General features: G+C 41.0%; 1 protein-coding gene across 20 annotated transcripts in view; it reads right to left on the reverse strand.

Moving 5' to 3' along the window:
* Positions 1-21,175, reverse strand: part of LIMCH1 (LIM and calponin homology domains 1) — a 320,528-nt gene that overhangs the window by 16,706 nt on the left and 282,647 nt on the right. For 11 of the 20 annotated variants that reach the window (XM_059672500.1, XM_059672475.1, XM_059672520.1 and 8 more), the window contains 8 exons: positions 18,123-18,213; positions 16,659-16,822; positions 12,533-12,638; positions 8,018-8,058; positions 6,234-6,314; positions 2,973-3,065; positions 1,936-2,040; positions 950-1,077 (listed from right to left, as the gene is read on the reverse strand). In XM_059672500.1, coding sequence (XP_059528483.1) covers positions 950-1,077; positions 1,936-2,040; positions 2,973-3,065; positions 6,234-6,314; positions 8,018-8,058; positions 12,533-12,638; positions 16,659-16,822; positions 18,123-18,213 — 809 coding nt within the window. Of the gene's footprint in view, positions 1-949; positions 1,078-1,935; positions 2,041-2,972; positions 3,066-6,233; positions 6,318-8,017; positions 8,059-12,532; positions 12,639-16,658; positions 16,823-18,122; positions 18,214-21,175 lie in introns of all 20 variants that reach the window. The other 9 variants (XM_059672491.1, XM_059672483.1, XM_059672509.1 and 6 more) reach the window with 3 other exon arrangements.

Below are 21,175 nucleotides of genomic sequence, written 5' to 3' on the forward strand. Positions count from 1 at the left end.
TCTGACACGCGTGTCATAGGTTCGCCATCACTGCCCTATAACCTACACCTCACCCAGTCTTCTAGCTGACGGGCATAGGAGGATTCTCAGAGCAAATCCCACCAGAAGAGCTCAGCTCTCAGCCAACCCCAAATTCACCAGTCTTTGAAAAGAACCCTTAGATAGCCGTTCCTGTCTTCAGGCCCCTCTGAGGATGGTGTGTGTGTGTGTGTGTGTGTGTGTGTGTGTACGTGCAATCTGGCCCAGCATGCACACTTATTAATATCTGTCTAGCTAGTATCTCAGAGCTGCAGAGGCAAACATCTGTCTCATAAAGAACTTGCTCATGGCAGAGCCTCCTGGGTTTCTGTGGGTCCCTTCTAGGTTAGGTGTGGGGTGGAAGCAACAAAGTTACCATTGCCCAAAGCTACAATCCAATTCTGCTCCCATGGAATAGACTAAAACCCATGAGTGTGTGTGGGGGGAGGGGTTTACCCACACCCAATCAATTTGTTGGTTGTTCTTTATATTATCACACAAAGTAAACGTGGCTTCTCACAGCTCAGAGGATACTAACAGCAGGGTTCAAGTCCACAGTGAAACCACAGTTGGGGGGACCCCAGCACATGTCTTCAACCTCTGTCTCTCCAGACACATTAATCATTTCAGGTGAGCAATGTTTAGGTTTAGGGCTCTGAATGGACCACATGCCCCTTCTCTGATCTACACTGTCTCCTCTCATTTGAAAAAGGCTTCGCCTATTTAAAAATCAGGCTATTTATATTCAATTGCATAAGGACACTGACTTCAGAGTCATTAGAATGTGTTCAAGCAATATGTAATGTATTACTGGAATGATCATTTCAAAGGCGAATATGATTTGCATCAGCAATGAGCACTCTTCCTGGGAGAGAACAGGCAGAGCCCGGTTTTGCGCATTTAGACCGACAGCCTGAACCGTGGGGCATACCTGCCCTTCTCCTCCAGGGGACCACTTTCTCTAGTCTCAGGCAACAAGCCATTGTTGCCCCCCTGGAATGGTTTCTTCTGTCTTGTCTCTTGTTCTTCTTCATGACAGTTTTCCAGATCCATCTTATTCTAATAGGGAAAACAAGGATAACCTTAAATATATATTAAACCCACTGGACAACACTCATCTCTGGCTATGAAATAGCTGAAGCTCCCCCCCCCGCCCCCAATCACATTGCCTGCAAGTTAAGGAACAGTTGTTCAAATTAATTGAATAGTAACAGCTATAACGATTTAAAATAAACGTGCAATCTGGATCTTTTTCAGAAGTTAATATAGAGGGGAGTAGTTTAGAACTGCTAATTTCAGGACAAATGGCTTTCTAGTGCCCACCATTATTTTCTTTAATGCAGATTATGGACTATCCAGGGTGTGGTATGACTTCTGTCCACGACCTCCATGACCTTGTTTGGGGGATGTGGAGGTAGACCAGCTGTTCGGGGCTCTCTCCAGCCCTTGAAGACACATGTAAATTTCACATGGAATTTTAAGAGTGGGTTAGAGGCAACTTTGATGGAGGCTGGTGGAGAGCCTGCTGTTGCCATCCTGCTGCTGCCACCAGTGCAAAGGGACGTGTGCTATGGCAGAGAGGAATGCATGCCTATTGAATGAATGAATGATGGGCAGAAAGAAGTTTTCCCAGCACTTGGCCCATTAATTAGGACCTAACCAGCCAGTGCAAAGAGACCTTGGTAGCCAGCCTGTGGGGCAGATCTGACCTCAGCAATGACTATACTGCCCCTTGGGCAATGGCTCTAGGATTTGGCCATGGAATGACAACACCGTGGTGTATGATGGCCATGTAGTAGCTGACACGAACCTAGGGAAATAGCCAGTCCTGGATTTAAACTGATGGAAAACTTGGCTGTTTGGTTTTGTACTTCTTTTAGGTTTATTTCACAAACTGCTTTTAATTTATAGTCTCACCACTGTTCCACTGCCTTCAGTCACAGAGGAGGATGTCGACAGCTGGTCTGCGGAACTTGAGGAAATAGTAAATGGAACCACAGTGTCTTCAATTATTTTGCGCTCCTAGGAGGAAGAACGGGAAGTAATGAAAGGGGGGGGGGGGAAATCAAGTATCATATTTGTCAAGAGAAAAATTTCATTAAGGAACTTTAGAAAAAAGACATCAGGATTATATGCAAACAAGCAGGGCATTAAAAAAAGGTCTTATTTTCTAAAAGCACATAAATCAGATAATACTCTCTACGGGCAATGATTTAGAAATTAGCATTTGATTTAATAGAAAAACAGTCTTCACAAATTAATTAGTTAGTGAGATGCAAGAAGCCTTATTACAAATGCTATAGGGATTGGATTATGTACAAAAATTATTATTGAAGATAACATTCACAATGATATTAATCATAAGCAAGTTTTAGATAATATAGATAAAATGTAACTCCCTTTAAATTATCTAACGTGGTCTGGTTTGTTCATCTAAAAAATATGAGGCCCACAAAACCAAATATCCCTCCCCACCATTCCTTAGCACTGCACTCAGCCGACTGTACCAAATCTCTTTACTAAATCTCTTCAGTCCCCTAGAGTGAGTGCAGTGGTAAGACTCATTTGGCCTTGATTATCAAAATTATCCTCATAAAATTAATTCACCACTAAACATGCTTGCTCAAACAAACACACTAAAAAAGACATTGATATCTTAATGTCCTCTCTCTCAGATCAATCAAGAATCTGACTCTCTGACTGGAGATCAGATATAATTAGATTGTCACCCTTGATCATGACTCAGCACACCCGATCACAAACTGAATTTGGTGGAATTGTGGTCTTTTAGTGCCTCTGGGATACGACTCTTTTAAAGAGGTTGATGGGCTCTGCTATGGGTGAAGATCATCAGCCACAGCCACACGTACACACATACCACAGACACAAAAAGCTTTGATAGCCTCTGCGGAACTAGGACCACAAGGTCCAATTCCTTCTTGGGAATTTCCTACCTCCTCATAGTATCTGCGTTCTTCCTCTTCCACCTCCTTTTGGGCCTTTTCCCACTCTTCTTTCAGCTTGTCCTGCTCTTTCTGGTATCTCTCCTGTTACAGAATTTCCAGAGACTGTTCTGAACCGACCATTGCACGTATCATTGGGACATCCCCCACTCAAAGCCACCACGTTGAGAGACCATCTTCTTGTAACATTCTGAATCTAACCCGATCATGTAACACAAGGGGAAGAGCACTGTGTGGTACGCAAACTGGTTAGGAACCCTAAAAGTCCCAGGGAGAACAGTACAGGGTGGGGGCAAAAGTAGGCTTACAGTTGTCTATATGGAAAATAATACAGAAATTAATAAATAATAATGCAAGTTTAAAACTGTTTTGTGTTATCACAACTGTAAATCTACTTTTCCCCCATTGTGTATTTTTAAAAAATATATATTTTATTGATTTTTTACAGAGAGGAAGGGAGAGGGATAGAGAGTTAGAAACATCGATCATCTGCCTCCTATACACTCCCTACTGGGTATGTGCCCGCAACCAAGGTACATGCCCTTGACCAGAATCGAACCTGGGACCCTTGAATCCGCAGGCCGATGCTCTATCCACTGAGCCAAACCAGTTAGGGCCCCATTGTGTATTGTCTGCTGTTGTTTTGTAGAACTGTTTTTCAGATACGAGTAGGCATTTCCTTACGAAAAGAGAAAAGATGAAAAGATTGAAAGATTCTAAACTCTTCCTTCACTTGAGTTTTGTCCTAGGAGGTTAGCTAAACCACTAGTTTTGCCATTCGGCTAAGAGAAATATGTTTGCTGCTGGGAGAGTTTAATAAAGGGTAAAAAAACGAATCCTACAGAAAGGTCCAAAGTGGACAAGATGGTAACTAGTTGAGTAGTCAAATTACTCTTTGCTTGAAGCCACTGTACCCAAGTGCAATGTCCCTAGCTTTAAATAACTTCTGCATGAAGAGTAGCTTTAAAACAGCCCACTAGAAGGCTTCAGTATCAGAACTGCCATTTCTTGTTTCCAGAAAGAATACAACACTAGTCACCACTTCTGGGGGAAAAAAATAAAATACTGTGAATAAGAACAGCTTTGAAAATGTGACCAGAGTTCCTGACCGCTGACTGGAAGAAATGAATAAACGGCGATGAAAATTAATGCCTAAAATGAGAACTGATACCCCTGGATGCTTGGGGATGGCATCCCTGACTTGACGGAGACAAAGCAATCAGTATGACATAACAGTCAAATACTTTAGGCTGATTATTGCCAAACCTTCTCTCTGAGGCTCAAACAAATCTGGGCTCCTATCCTCCTGGGGAGGCGCTGGGATTTCCTCCAGATCTTACCTGTTGTGCCGTTATCGTAGGAGCGGAAGGGCTGTATTGGGATTGCAAGAGCCCGGTGTTCGTGTGAATGCTCTGGCAAAGCCATGGTTGGTCAACCCCTGGCGGGCTTTCCTTTCCAGATAAAGGTTTTGTTACAAACACCTACCACTGTAAACCTAACATTGTAAAGTTTTAGAGAGGAACTTCAGGGGCTTTTCACATAGAGAAAACAGACCTCAAAACTTCACCAAAGCTGAAAAACAAGTGAAGCATTTTAGGTTCATTGGTTCTAGAAGCTCACATCACGTGCTCCCCTCCCCAAGAGGATGCACTGACTCCTGTAATTTGGGGCATGAAATACGTACGTCTCCCCCCCGCCCCATTTCCCCACAAACACCTTTCCCCAAAGCCCACAGCCCACCATGCCACCACACTGGGTAACAATTCGATGGGGCAGGAAGGAGACATATGCCTGCATCTGTAACCGTGGTCCCCTTCCAGAGGGTAACAGACAGGGTGCGCGTGGCCCGCGCACTTGCCTGCCGTCTGTGCTCTGTGGATTCCCTGACTCTGGGGCTGGTCTGGCCTCTCTCTTCCAAAGGCCCCAGAAGTCCCAGTGTGACTTTGCTGAATCCGGTTCTTACTAACATTTTGATAGTGAAGATTTACCTCCATGCAGTTTTGAAAAGTGTAAGATTTAACTGGCAGACCTTACGCCACACTACAAATAGCGGGCTATCTAAACGGATCCTGCTCCTGCCCCTGGGGAAGTAAGCCAAAGGGATTAGAACAAAAGTATTTTTTAAAAAAGAAAAATAAACTTGCATGGAGCATTGCTTTCTACACAGCAGCAGAAAGCCATGAAAATGAATGAGATTTAAAATTCTTTTTATTTATGATTTTTTGGGGGGTAAAATCAGTGCTACTGGGGGTATCATGGAAAGAACATGAGTTTTAAAGTCATCCAACTTGGATTTGAAACCAAGTTCAACCCTTGTTAGTTGGGTGACCTTGTGCTATTAATTTAACTTCTTTGAGTGTTTGTTTCTTCAATTGCAAATGGTGGCTAATGAGATATACTCTGAAGAGTTTTATGAGAATTAAGTTAGATAAAAGACGTCAAACACCAACCACAGTTCCTGGCACATCTCAAGGACTCAGCAGAGGCTACTTCCTAAGGCTACTCGGTTCCTTTCTGAAGCCCAGTTACCCAACAAACATGGCATAAAACAGGTAGGCCCATGAGCCATTTACTCCCAGAATTTTTCTAGAAATGAAAGTTTTTCCTCAAAGATGGAGCAAATATTTCTACTTAAGAAACAAGAGCCAGGCTAAATTTGATTTCACATGGATGCTTTCGAAGTGCTTTTAATAGGCCTAGCAGGTTTGGCTCAGTGGACTGAAGGGCCCCGGCTCCATTCTGATCAAGGCATGCACCTCGATTGCAGGCCCTGGTTGGGGCACATGCGGGAGGCAATCAATCCATGTGTCTCTCTCACATGGATGTTTCTCCCTCTTTGTCTCCCCACTCCCTTCCACTCTCTCTAAAAATCAACAGAAAAATATCCTCGGGTGAGGATTAACAACAACAAAAAAGCTTTTGACAATTCATTTCCACTGCTGCTGGAACTGGAATTTTATTGACAACAAAGGAGGTGAGGACTGCCTGAGTTGGCCGTTAATCAATACTTGGAAGTTAAAAAAATTTTTTTGAAGTGAAATGCTTTTTCCTTGTGTTCATCCATATAACCTCTGGTATGAGGAATTAGACACAGGGCATTATATCTGCAAAATGAACTAACAGACTCACTGATTTCTGAGAAGAATTCAATTCCATGTTTTTCCTGTGCTAAAAGTCAATTTAATACGACAGAAATTAAGAGAGCATCAAAAAAAAAAAAAAAAAAAAAGGCAGCGAATGCAGTTGTCTTACCTGGAGCAGCCGTTCCTGCTCCTGCTGCCATTTTTCCTGTCGCCTGCGCTCCTCTTCCGGGTCCCATGCCCAGAACTTGAACTGCTTAGAAAATAAAAACATGATCAGAATTGAGCCACGTCCTCAAGGCCTGGCCAGGGCGAGGGACACGAGTAGCCTATGGGCGGCACCCGGTGGACACACACAAGCAGAGCCTTCGTTTATCTAAAGGTCCTCTTTGCTGGCAGCACCGCTATTTAATCTTAGTCCCTCTTTGGTTCCCTTCCAAGAGGCCGATAGGATTCTGCGAACTTTTGGGAGCTAATGAAAACACGAAGTAATTAGCCCCTGGCACGGGCAGGCTTTTGCTTCATTTCTTTTAGAAGCGATTTCTTAAATGTATTCATGCTTGGGAGCGTAAGATACTCTTTCTGCATATTGATCCCGGGTCCGGGCAAATGGGGCCGCTTATCTCAGCAGAGCTGCGTTTTGTGAGAAGTGATGCTTGCCGCGCTGTAGAACTGCGTCACTTCTTACGCTGCTGCTGCCCACACTGGCCTTCTCTAACCACTCACCGCTGCCCACCAGTGTCCCCTGAGATCAGGCAATGGAGCCCCTGCTGTGGAACCCACATAGCAAACAGTCAGACTCTTTTTTTTTTGTCTTTTAAGAAAGTTTTTTCTGAGTTTGGGAACCAAGTCAGTGAACAGAAATAATGGGAGAAAAATGCACGAGTCAAAGCGGACACCCAGGCCACAGGGTATAAGATTGAGAGGGTCAGGGAGGGCGGGGTGTGGGGGAGAAATCCTAGCTGGTCCCTGGGGAATCAGCAAAAGGGGGGCTACAGTGTTGAAAGTTGGGTCCCCCAACACCCAGAGCAGGTGCTGAGGCAAACCAGGTTCCCCAATAACTGTACTTCCTCCCTTCCCCCTGACGGGGTAATTTGGGGAGACACTTAAAACGGCTCAGGAATCTTGAAAGAAAAAGTGAGGTGAGGGTGGGAGAGTTAGGGAGAAAGGGAAGAGTCTGGGGTGCAGTCAAGGAAGATAACGTTCAAAGGCACAATGGTGATTCTGCTGCTGCACCCAAAGGGCTCTGTGCTGGTTGACTGAGCCACAGAGGAACAGAACTCTACAAATCGGGCGGGAATTTCAAGGGTGAGCAAGGGTGACAGGCTCAGCCCTGGAAACACCCAGTTTAGAGAAGAGCCAAGTCCGCAGAAAGTGTTCAGATAAAATCGAGCAGCATGGCCTTTGACAGTGGCACATGTCTGGACACTTTAACTAGCAAATGCTTATTTTATGTCACTGAAATAAAAAATTGAAAACTAAATGTGTGGTTACTATTACTCAAGGTACTGACTGCGACAAAGGGCGCAGCAAAGACAGCTTGGGTCTTGCAGAAAGCGTCTAGGCTGGGTCTTGCAGAAAGCGTCTAGGCTGGGTCCTACCTACTGCCAACTTAACTATGTTGCATGATTGTTCTCATAAAAAAAAAAAGATTTTGAATGCTTACAGAAAGTGCATATTTTAATACTAATTCCTACTGTCACATGCATTTTAATTGCTTCTTTTAGATTTTACTTCCCTGACTCACTTACTCTTTTGTTTCCAGATCACAGCTCTGCATAATGATAACCCACATCTTCCTAATTCACCTGGCAGCATATGCATGGCTTTCACCTATTCTTTTACAATCATTTGAAAGCCCCCTTTTTTTATGGGATCTTCTGTAAGCGAATCAAATACTCTGTAATTAAAATCACACTAAATGCATGAGCTCATTCCTTAACATGAGTTACTTACAGGTGTAGTTGCAGGTGACTTTTCACTGCTGGGAGAATCCCCTGGACAGAAAGAAAGAAAAAGAAGAACACAGTGTGAGTAGCTTTGTACTGTATTTCTCATTGATCCTCTCAGTGGAGTGTGGCTCCTATGTCAGCTTCAAACCAATTTTTTTGTAAGCCAAGAGGATGAGAAGATCAGAACAAAGCAGACCACTGAAGCAGTTGGTACCCATCACCAAAAGTAGTCAGGACCAGTGTAAGAAGACTGATGATATCAATTAGCACCCAGTACTAAGCACTAGGAAGCAAAATCTATTCCTACTAGTGCTGGTTTTTAATACACCTTGCATTCTGGCTTGATTGACAGTTCCCTCCTTGTCTGACATGGAGAAGCTTCATACAGAGAGAGGCCAGATGTCACCAGGAAATAAAGAGAGTGACACAGTTAACAAGAGAACCATGCTCCTGGTAAACGCTTCTAATCTTTGTTGTTGTTTTTTTAAAGAAAAAGATAATAAAGAGGTAAATATTATTATTTCTTTAGATTTTCAAAATCAAAGTAAAATTCTGTGAATTTCCCCCCAATTTTAGTATAATTGGTACTGACATCAAAGAACTAGCTCTTTGCTAACTGTGTGCCAGAAACAAGCATTTTTTTCCCCCTGAGGTCAGAAATGAAGAAAAATACCAGACATTATTGGTTGCCCGCAACATGGATTTTTTTGCACAAAAGAAATACAGCTAGTCAGTATGCATTTTACCTGACTGGGAGAAAAACTGGGAACGTCGCCAAGAGTTCTGAACTCTAAGCGGAAGGCTGGCAGTGCCAGGCGACTCTAGATCAGATGGTAGAATGGAACAAACAGAAAATCATGAGAACAGGGGTGAGAGTTGTGTAGAAACTTCTCCCAAATCCCAGGCCCAGGTGTGGCTATCCAAGAACTGAGAGGGAAAGCATATGAAGTATAAAATATCTCAGTAAAACTCACACACACCCTGAAGACATGGACAAAAGTCAACGGAAATGAGACAGTTCATGCTATTGCCTATCTTCTTTGATGTCAGGTGACATTTAACAGGCTCATACTTAAAAGTGATATTGTTAAAATGTTGAATCTCAAGATAATAAGATGATGTGCTATGAAAGAGCAAAATGCACAGTGTGCATTGCTTTTGGAGAACACTAGAAAAATATAAAAGACAGCAGAGATGAGTTGTTATTACTGTATACACTTCATTACACTTCATAAAAGTTACGCATGGAAATCTGTGGCAGAAATTATATATCCTATATAATAAAAACCTAATATGCAAATTGACCAAATGGCGGAATGACCAGTGGAACGACTGGTCACTATGATGTGTACTGACCACCAGGGGGCAGACGCTCAATGCAGGAGCTGCCCCCAGCCCACAGGCCCCAGGCCAGCCAAGGCGGGGGGCCCCTGATCGCTCTTCCAGTTGCCCCGCAGATCGGCCCTGATCACTGGCCAGGCCTAGGGACCCTACCCGTGCACGAATTTTGTGCACCGGGCCTCTAGTGTGTGTAATAAGAGCATGTAAATGTCTACATGTCATGTGACAGCCTCACGCAGGCACAAGCTCATTTGCATCCTGAAGCTAGCACTGTGCCCATCTGTCATCATTCTCAATGCAAATAATGGATTTTTTTGCACAAAAGAAATACAGCTAGCCAGTATGCATTTTAACGTGCACATATTTTCCTGAAGCACCAATTTGAGGTATCTTGCTACTGTTGGGGGAGTTGAGAAAAGGAAATTTGTCACCTTTAAATGTATTTTATGAAGGTTTTCAGAGTAATTAAAGACTATTTGGGCATGTGTGCATGTTTAAGGGAAGTCTGTGGAACAATGTTAGGGCCCAGTGGCCTGTAAGATCAGCCTACGAATAGACAGCTTTATGGAAATGAGGGAGATAGACTGGGGGAGCGAGTGCTAGGTATGGCTCCAGGATTCCCCCTCTTAAACCTATAGCTCCTTTGGACTTGAGGTGCGACCTCAGACTAGTCAGTTACACGTGCACTGCCTTTTTATATCTGGGCAACGACCTATACTTTCCCTGTCCCAGCTTTTAAGACAAATCACAGCTTTTAAGATTACATTTAGTAGAGGCCTTTTGCTTCATGAAAGATATGAATTTATACATTCTAAACAAATATTACTGTTATTTCTGTATCTATCAGCGATGTCTTTGGAGCATAATTTAAACACATATTTCAAGTTTGTGGTCTTCCGAGTGTGGTCCCTGGATCTGCAGCACCATATCCCTCTGGGAACTCTGCAAATACTGTGGCCTCAGCCTAGGCCTTGCGGGACTGGGCCTGGGGCGTCAGCTATCTGTGCTTTAACCCATCCTGCCCAGGTCCCTGGCATATAATCATGTTTGAAAACTACTACTTAAAGCCCTATCTCTGCAACAGAAACACCTTTATTTTAAGGGAAGCATTTATAATATTTTACTGCCTGATTCTATTATGGCCGTAATTACCAGAATCTATTGTGAGTGCTTGTGTTGAGCTAAACACTTTTTTTGGTTTATCTCAATTAATTCTTCCAATACCCCTATGAGGTTGGTACTGTTATTATTTCTAGTGTACAGGTGAGGATTAGAGATTCCGGAGAACTTGGTGGGGAAGAGCTCACAGGTAAGATCTGCATGAGTAAGGATTGGAACCCGCGTGTTCTGTCTCCAGAGCCTGCAGCTGTTATTACAGCTTCCATGAACCAGACAACAAAACTAACTACTATGACTTAAAAATAACAATTTCCTCTCTGCATTCCTTATCTGCACAATGACAAAGAGCTAGGAATAGGGTAGAATTTAAATGTGTCTAAATATGGCCAATTGCTGGCCTAGTTATAAGACTATTTTTGTCAATTCCCTTTAATTTTTTAAAAATTAAAATACATGTTTTGAAGACAGTATTGAACTTGTTTCCACATTAAGAAACTAGTGCTCATCAGTGCATGTTCCGATAAATTCCTTCCCAAGAACTTCCCTGTTATGTAGAGAGAGCCCAACTTATCTCTCAGCCCTCAACAAAGGTTAATGGAAGCCAACTCAGACTCTACCCCAAACAGCTGACCACCCTTGTAAAAAAAAGTAAAAATAAATCCCCAGCCATTTTATGCTTATACTATCCTCTCTTCGCCAGGATGGCTCGATCTATAAAATAAACTGGGGAAAGTACAGTAAAGAAGAAAAGCAAGATACCTTACAGTTCTTGCTTCTGGAGCTTAGCTGTTTTCATATCTAGAGAGAACTCACACCAGTAAAACCCAGTGGTCTGTTCTGAAGAATAGTCCCTATGAATCATGGACTTCTTAGGACATCCCCCCACTGCTCTCATCACTAAGGCTCCTTTTGGGGTGACTGTGGGCATCTCGATGTCTCACCTGGATAAAGGGTTCAAGTTGGGCTCTTAAATAGTACAGGATAAGCTCATAACCTACACATGGCCTAAAAGGTACTTGGGGGTTTGCAGTGGTCAGTGCCTTTTACAACTCCCATAGGCCCTAAACTCCCATCTTTTTAGAGGCCACCCCTCCGCACATTGTATCAAACATATGAAACATAGTAAAATATACCCTCAGCATATACATGTATTTAATATATATACAGGCAGCCCATGGGTTATGTTGGACTTGAAGTATGTCATTTCGTGGTTATGTTGCCATTTCCCATTTACGGTATTTATATATATATATAAAAAAAAGTTCTGTCATTTCGACGTATGTCATATGTGTTTTATGTTTTTTATTATTTATTACCCACAAGTAAAGGTCAGTAATTTTTATCTTTCTTTAATTTTTTTTTTTTTTTACTGTTTCACTTCATTACTACTGTGTATGTGCTCCATGTGAGTGACGTAGGTGCTTATGTAGGTGGGTTCTGACTTACGGCGAAAATTGCGTTACGTCAGCTGTAGGAACAGATCTCCAATGTAACCCGAGGACCTACTGTATATATACATCTATTCTCGCTATAACAGTTTTGGGAAAGATTAAAGTTTTTGCTTATGAGCAATACATTTAACCTACAATGTGGAATGATTTCTCGGTGCACACCCAGCAATTGTTATGAAGTAAGAAAGTCTGACTTTCTTCTAAAATTATTGTCAAGTGGATATTTTATAAAGACCACATAATTAACAATTAATGGAGTTGATATAATATTAAGAATATAAACTTTTGTTAAAGTTATTATTTTTTTCCCCATTTTGGAGACAATAAAATTATTTTAAGGAATCAAACACTTGTGTAGGCCTTATCATGCCTATGGTGTGCGGCTGGCAAAATGGTCTTGGCAGCTGGGGTCCTTGGCTGGGCCACAGAAAATGCAGCCCCAGAATTCTATTCTGAAATCAGTAATCTAGCCACCGGGCTCTGCAAACACTATGGCCAAAGGGACATCAACATAAAGGAAGTAATCCTCATTCACATGAAGTAATATTTCACTGCAGATGGGCCCAGGAAACATGTAGGACTGACATAAAGCATTTCCTTCTCTTTACCTTGAGAATTGAGATTTGGCAAATGTAACTGGTTGGTTTCAGGCATTTTGTCCAGAAATGGAAACGTCAGGGTTGCTTCTGGTTCTGGAGACTTTGGCTTTACCACCTGGTTCAGGAGCAATGGACACAAACATGGTAAGGATTGTCTATTAGCAAAGACACAGACAAAATCAAATGAAAGAATCCACAGCAATCACATAAGTCAGTAAGCCCAAACATCTAACTTTTAAATGGAAAATTGGCCCCATTTTTCTATCCCCATTCGTGCTTCTCTACTTTAATGTAGAGGTCAATTTTCCAGAGGTATCAAATGAGAGCATATAAAAATTTCATGATCACTTTTTTCACAAATCCAGAAGATAGTATTCCATCTTTGGGAAATACATCATTCTGTCTCATTTTCTTATTGACAAATCACACAGTCTTTCTCTGTTGCTACATAATGTAAGGATGTGAGATGTTCCATATAAGACTAAAAAATACCCCCTTACTACATAAGTGCTAAATACTAAGGTAATATTACCTGCTAATGGACATTATTCTCAGACACTACACAACCCCCCATCAAATTCATGCAAAGCACATTAAAGATAATATACTTTGCCTGCTGACATAGAAGCATTATTATAAATAGCCATCTTCAAACAGCTCCATAGCAATGATGCCCTTAGGGGGTTTTGAGGCATGTTAGATTACTTGTCCTATGGTAAACAGTCCCCAATTTACAAATTCTTACATTTGTTTTGTAAAAGTAGAATTTTCTTATTTTTGCTATTTAAATTTTATCTTGTTTCTCCCCAATCTGAATGGCCTTGGGTAGAAGCACTTTCTTTCTGATTTGTTGTTTCTTATCAACTGATTACTGAGAGACCAGATTACCAAACTAATGTCTAAAATAATAATCAGTAGACTCTGAGCAAAGATCTGAATGAGGAGTAGAGCTGGATCAGTTCATGTCCTTCCAGCTGCGTACAGGACTTGCTCTGATTCACTCTGGCTGGAGGCTGGGTTCCCAACAGATTCATTTGATGGCCAATAAGGCAAGCGAGGTTATAGAGAGACCAGTGTTTCATCATAAGCTGATCTATGATTTGGTCCTCAGGACGATTTAATATCTACAATTTCTTCTTGATAGGATTCTATTTTTTCTTTTTAAATATATTTTTATTGATTTCAGAGAGAGGAAGGGAGAGGGATAGAGAGATAGAAATATCAATGACGAGAGAGAATCATTTGAACGACTGCCTCCTGCACGCTCCCTACTGGGGATCAAGCCTGCAACCTGGGCATGTGCCCTGACAGGGAATTGAACGGGGATCTCCTGATTCATAGGTTGATGCTCAACCACTGAGCCACGTTGGCTGGGCACCTATTTTTTCTTATAAATAATATATCCAACTCTAATGGAATCCTGAAGAAAATACATTTAATCACTTCATTCTACATTAGATAAATCAACCAGATAGCTAAATAAACTTCAGTATTAATTAAACATGCAATAAGTTGACAACCCTCACATCCTGACCTCATACCATCTCCCCTATATTTAAGTCAGATAAAAACATGTTTCAGCTAATGCCCAGTTGTAAATGAAACAGTTCATAGTCAGCAGAAACACTCAAAGTGACCACCATATAAAAAGGTCAGTATGTGTGCATGGGCACTTGGCAACACTCTCAAGTGAAGTAAAGATTGTTGCAGCCACAGTGATCACCTCTCTCCCTTTTTCTAAGAGCTAACTGTACAGGAGGGAAAGGAGAAAGGAAAGAAATTCACATGGTGGAAGAAAAGCAGTGTGTTCAAAGACCATTATACCGTTTGTTAATCAACTAGCAGAAATTCTTAACCTGCAGTCCATAGAACAGAATTCAGGGGCTGTATGTACTTGGTACCAATTGATAAAAAAACAAAAACACCCAAAGAACAACAACAATAATGAAACACAACAAACTACACACACACACACACACACACACACACACACACACACACACACAGTTAAGACCCTGAAAACAATTTTTCCACAGGGTAGATGTGACACCTGTGGTCCAAAGATGGCTCACAAGTGAGGTTCACAGACGAGGTATGCAGAAGAACACTCTTTAGTTATGGTATTCATTCTGTTTGATTAAAAAAAATTCTAGCTATGAAGTAGAGTTCTCCTTTCAGTTTAGATTTAAGTGGAACAAAAGTCAACTTGGAAGAATACTAAATAATAAAGTGTAACATAGGTAAGGCAAAACCTGCAAAGACAGGAAATCCTGCCTGACCCCAATGTTTTTCCCACAGTTTAGTTCCTCTTTCAAGACCTCCAGACCATTCTTTAATTCTCTATGTATAAAAAGGGGAAGAGCTAGAGCCTGAAGTTTCCAAAAGGCATCAAGGCCATGGGCATTTCCGAGACTCTACCAAGGACATGGCACTCTCAGCTCCCTAACGCCAGGGCCCCGTCTTGGTCACCGTTGAATAGCCACTGTCTAATACATAGTAGACAGTGCCTGGCACATAGTAGGTACACAGTCAATATTGGTTGACTAAATGATGGAAGAACCAGATGATTAAGTGGTAAAATTTTCACTTTAAAGTCAAATCAAAATTTAGGGTTAAATTTTAAAGTTGAAATATCACCACAAGCAGTGTGCCCATAGGCAAGTCAGTGGTTCCCTACCTTGGTGGCCCATCTGAATCATGGGGAGCTTTTAAAAATACAGGTGCCTGGGCCCTACCCCCAGAAATTCTGATTTATCTGAGCTGGAGAAGCTTGGTGTATTTTTAAGTTCTAAAAGGTAGCCAAGGTTGAGAACAATTGGTATAAAAGATGAAAACTTTTAGACTCTGCCTGAAAACAAAACAAATTACTCTGAAGAGAATGAGACTCCAAACAAGGAAGAAAGTTAATAAAAAATAGATGTTAAAACCCATTATATCAGAATAATAAGTTTCCAGTTTCCTTGTTCAAATCCAGAGGCATCAGACTCTAGGGAGCTCCCTTGCTCCCTTCTGTCAAGTGAGGACACACGAGAAGTCCATCTGTGAACTAGGAAGTGTGTTCCCACCGGACACCAAATCTGCCTTGATCTTGGACATCCCAGTCTCCAGAACTGTAAGAAATAAATGTCTGTCGTTTCTAAGCCATCCCTCCTGTGGTACTCTCTCACAACAACCCAAGTGGGCTAATGCATCCATCTTCCTGCTATAAAATAGCTAAATATGGGAAGGAGAATCTTTACTGAGCTGAGAATAACCAAGCTCATACACAACAAACCAAAACTTGACTTCAAAGCTTTATAACTTATGTGAATATCACACTAAAATACACATCTAATTATTCATAATTAAAATTGATTGTTTAAATAAAATTTAATAGATGTAGAAAGAATATATATATATATATATATATATATATATATATACCAATTATTACTAGTAGAGAGGTAGGTTTCTGTGACTTTTTCTCACTCTTACTCTATGTCTATGTTTATTTATATTTAATTTAAAATAAATGTACATATATTACTTGATAGACTTATTACATATTTATGTGTACATCACTATAAATATAAATTTAAAAAATATATACTATAGACTGAATGTCTGTGCCCCCCAAACTTCATATGTTGAAATCCTAACCCCCAAGGTAACATACGAAAGGTCTTTGGTAGGTGTTTAGGTCATGAGGGCAGACCTCTCATGAGTGGGATTGTGCCCTTATAAATGAGACTCTAGGGAGCTCCCTTGCTCCCTTCTGTCAAGTGAGGACACACGAGAAGTCCATCTGTGAACTAGGAAGTGTGTTCCCACCGGACACCAAATCTGCCTTGATCTTGGACATCCCAGTCTCCAGAACTGTAAGAAATAAATGTCTGTCGTTTCTAAGCCATCCCTCCTGTGGTACTCTCTCACAACAACCCAAGTGGGCTAATGCATCCATCGTCCTGCATGTACTTAAATTATTTACAATGAACATCTAGTATATTTGCATTTAGAAAAATACAGGTTAGAGACGGAAAAAAGATGAGAAGAGAAACTAAGTCCTCACGATGAACAAGCGTCCCGGTGGCAGCCCACGGCCCTGTGAAGCCATGCTCACGTAAATGTAACTGCTTTAACCCACGGCGCAGTTCACCTTTTGTGACAGCACCAACTCCACCTTCCCACTCATTTCATTTTCCGGTTTCTTCTGGTCTCTCTCCTCTGGCACATCGCTCCTCAGCTTGGGGCTGGAGGAAAAGTCCACCGAGGCCGCGGCCGGGCTGCACCGAGTCACAGTGGTTGTAAAATGCTGTGGCTCTGAAATGGAGTTACAGTCAGAAACTTAAACAAGTTGAATTACCATGTGACAGGGTGTATAAAGGAGCCAAAGATACCAGTATTCGCTAGGCTCTTGCATGATATCGTATAAAAACCAAACATAAAACACATCGACGAATCCCACCGTGAAAAACGTAAGTCCTTGATAAGAGCCAGAGTGTACATAGGAATAACACTGCACGAGACAAAACGCTGGCACGAAATACTCTGATAGGCGGGCTGGGTGGGCGAACATCTCCAGATAGTTTCCATCCACAGGACTGTGTGGCAGCCTGACTCTTCCTTCTGTATCCCAATGCTCCTTCTTATCACCACAGGTTCATAACTGGGATGTGTCGAGGATTGCATAGTATACACAATGCAATGAAAACAAAGTGCTCTTTGATATATAGAGAAGGAGTAGGCACACTCTAGAGTGGGTGGAAAAGTCACCCACTGAGGGGCCTATCAGAATGAGGGGGTATAATCTAGTTTGGAATTTTTAGTAATGACAGTTCATTTATTCTAACATGCCATTTAAAACTAATTTGGAATTGGAAGAGGGTGAAAGTCATTTATGTTTATCAAAATAAGAAATGTGCTGAAAATATTGAAAAGCATTCGTTCAAGAAATATTCCTATCTGTGGCATTACTTTATTCTTTCTAACTATTAATTTAAACTATTCACCAGCTTTATTATTTCAGTGTCTGTTTTTATGATATATATATATTTTTTAAAAAAATATATTTTATTGATTTTTTACAGAGAGGAAGGGACAGGGATAGAGAGTTAGAAACATCAATGAGAGAGAAACATCGATCAGCTGCCTCCTGCACGCCCCCCGCCCCTCCCCGACTGGGGATGTGCCCACAACCAAGGTACATGCCCTTGACCGGAATAAAACCTGGGACCCTTCAGTCTGCAGGCCGACGCTCTATCCACTGAGCCAAACCGGCCAGGGCTGATATATATTTTTAATCTGTCTTATCTATTGCTGTTACTGTGTGTTAAAATAGGACCCTCAGTTTTTACCATTATTTATTTGGGGCAATATAATCTTATTTATGAGGATGGAGATACACTTTAAAGAAAACAAAGCAAAGCAAGGTTTTTAGTGCCAGATAAATCATAGTCAGAATTTCCCCAGGAAGCCTCTAGGTGGCAGCACAACCCCACACCAGTTTTAGAGTCTACCTTTCTGTGGCTCATTTAGGAAGAATTCTTGACTCTATTTCTTGACTGTTATATCTTAGGAGTCATCATGATTTACCTTAAAACTAGTCTGTTAGGAAACAAACCTGATGAGGCAAGTTCTGTATTCCCTTCTTTTAGGTTTTCACCATCTTTCTCATCTTCTTGGCTGTTGGGTTCCATTTCCTCAGTGGTTGCCTGAAAAAAAGATTTTTACCCCCCCTTGAATAAATAATTCCTTTGAAGGTTGTAAAAAGGTAGAGGATTTCTTTCTTTTTTTCAAATAATACTATTTAGGCAAACAAGGAGAGCTGCCTATATGCATGCATTTTTTTTCTATTTCTTAGGCAGCTTTCTGGTGGAGGGCTGGCTTTGTGGAAGCAGACAAGCTGGGAAGGAGAAGAGAGGTACTGAAGCAGCAGCACAGTACGAGGGCACATCCATACCCACTGCCCACCTGCCCACCTCCTCAGATGGCCTCAGATGCACATTCCCTTTTTCTTCTTTTCACCACAAAATTTTCAAAATCATAGTTACCACCTACTTGCCCCCAGATGTCTCAAATGTTGGCTTAGGGTCCTATCACCAGTGGGGAAAAACTATTTTTGTTAAGATTACAGTTAACCTCTCCATAGCTTGTCTTCAGCATAGATGCCTGTGGTTCTTAGCATTGTGGAATTTATTCTTAATGATCTCTTCCTCTGGGCTCTCAACAACCCAATTACCTGAGTTCTCATTCTCTCTCTCTCTCTCTCTCTCTCTCTCTCTCTCTCTCTCTCTCTCTCTCTACTTTTCTCTTACTGATTCTTGGTCCTTTTCATAAAAACGTGGGTCCCTCCTGAAAACATCAATGCTTTTCCTCCACCTGTGTGGAGTCACCTCAAGTGTATCAATTATTGCCATGGGTTCACCATTATATTCTTTATTCATTTATGACTTGTACTTAAATCTTTAACCCTTAGAGCCTATCAAAGCTTCAGTTCAGCTGACCTACCATCACGGTCATGGTAAACGTCATGCTAAATGTTACCCTCCAACAAGCCTCTCTCCCAAATCGATGATTTCTGTTTGTGGCATTAATTTTCCCCACCACACACATTAAACTTTGAGGTGTTTCTTGACTCAGGCCTCATGAGTGCCCATCATTTACCAAGTCCTACCAAGGCTTTAACACCATAGTTTTCATATCCATCATTCCTTTATGTTTTTTTCACCTAGGGCTCTCTCTGGTTTGGATCTTGCTGTCTAATTCACTTGGCAGGCCACCATGATGCTCATCTTTCTCAGTAGTACCTCAAGTGTATCAGTGTTACGCTTGATATTCCATAACATTAAAAGAATTTGGAACAACCTAAATGCCCAACAATTAAGGAATAGTTGTTCAAAAAAGAAAATATCATCCTGTATAATAAAAGGGTGATATGCAAATTGTCCCCTTGACCAGGAGTTCCACCAGCGGGTGGGACCGACCCACAGCCTGGGGCTGCTCCCCCAAGCCTGCCCAGTCAGATTGGTCCCATCATGGTGGGCTGGCCAGACCCCACCTGTGCACAAATTTGTGCACCAGGCCTCTAGTGCAATCATACAAGGATATTGAACAATAGTTAATGATGTGAAAATATTTGTTACATAATGTTAAGTTTAAAAATGTATACTGTATAGACATATGATGCCTACATAGTACTACTGAATATACGCTTAAAATGATGAAGACAGTAAATTTTGTTATTTGTATTTTACCACAATAAAAAATTAGAAAATAAACCATTAAAAAATAAAAATTATTTGCAAATTTTTAAGTGTAAAAAATACACAACTTTAGGTAATATGCTTTTCAAGCGTCTAAAAGATTTTACAACAGCATCTAGTGGCAAACGGTGCCTTTTCTTTTGGAGGATGAGGTAGTTTTAAAATCTTCATAATTAGATGGGCATTTTCTAATGATGGATAGCCACGTATCAATTTTAGAGGACCATAATATTAAATTAAAATGCACCTTTAAAACCATAGACAAGAAATAGCATTGAATTTATATTCATTAATGAACTTTGTAACTTTTTAATATATCAACAAGCTTGAATTGAATCTTTTTAAGAGATTTAATGAGTGAAAATAGTTAAATAAATGGAACACTCTCTTATTATATTTGTTACATGTATATATAAATGTGTGCTTACATTGTTACATTAATTACTGATATGATAGTAGCATTTGATGATCAATCTGTTGAGCATTACAAAAGAATAAGTTTGGCTTATAAGTAAAGTGCTCGCCCCCCACACACATAGAAATTTTAATATATGATAGAGTTTTTTTGTTTTATGACATTAATATATAAAACACTGACAGAAATACTGATTTTTCGGTTTCCCCCCACAAATGGCTTAGATTATAGAAAACTATCTGAGGTTGGGAAACAAATTTGTAGTTAAACATTGATGAATGATGCTCTTGAGAATACTGGTGTTTCCAATTACTAGAAATAAAATAACTACAAAAAAAACCAAAAAGCAGGCCAAAGCCTCCCCAGCCCCAAAATGAACAACAAAAAAAAAATGGACGTTTTTTACTGACTATCAGATGTCATCAATTATTTTGTATTATTTTAGGTACTACTAAGAAAACAACAACAGTCTGTTAAATATGACACACTATTGCTTATAAGGCATCTTGATTCAGAGATGCTCAAATGTGGACAGCGTGCTGCTTGGAATCAATGCCATAAGACTACTCAAGTCCTTTAGACATCATTTATAAAGGAGACAGAATTCTCAAGCATGACTTCACTTAGCATTCCAGCAACAATTTACTTATGCGAGACTAATGGAGAACTCCCACTTTCAAGAATTCGCACATTTCTGAATGCATTTCTGTGTGGCTTAATTCTCACATACTGAGCTCCAAGACGATCTAATTTGTCTCCCCTGATGATTTCAAGGTTACTCACTGTGGATACTGTAGCCATGATCAATATTTCCTGCATTTACCATATGTCAGCATCATTAGAGGTTCCTTGACATGGATTATCTCACTCAGTTGTCAGAACAGGCTTTATAAGTTATGGACCAACACGATTCCCTTTATACAGGTGAGGAAAGTGAGGCCCAGGAGGCCGACTTACCCGGGATCCCACTGCTAGTAGGTAGGGGGTGTGGGAACC

The sequence above is a fragment of the Myotis daubentonii genome, chromosome 1 (genome assembly GCF_963259705.1).
Source record: "Myotis daubentonii chromosome 1, mMyoDau2.1, whole genome shotgun sequence".
NCBI classification, from domain to species: Eukaryota; Metazoa; Chordata; class Mammalia; order Chiroptera; family Vespertilionidae; genus Myotis; species Myotis daubentonii.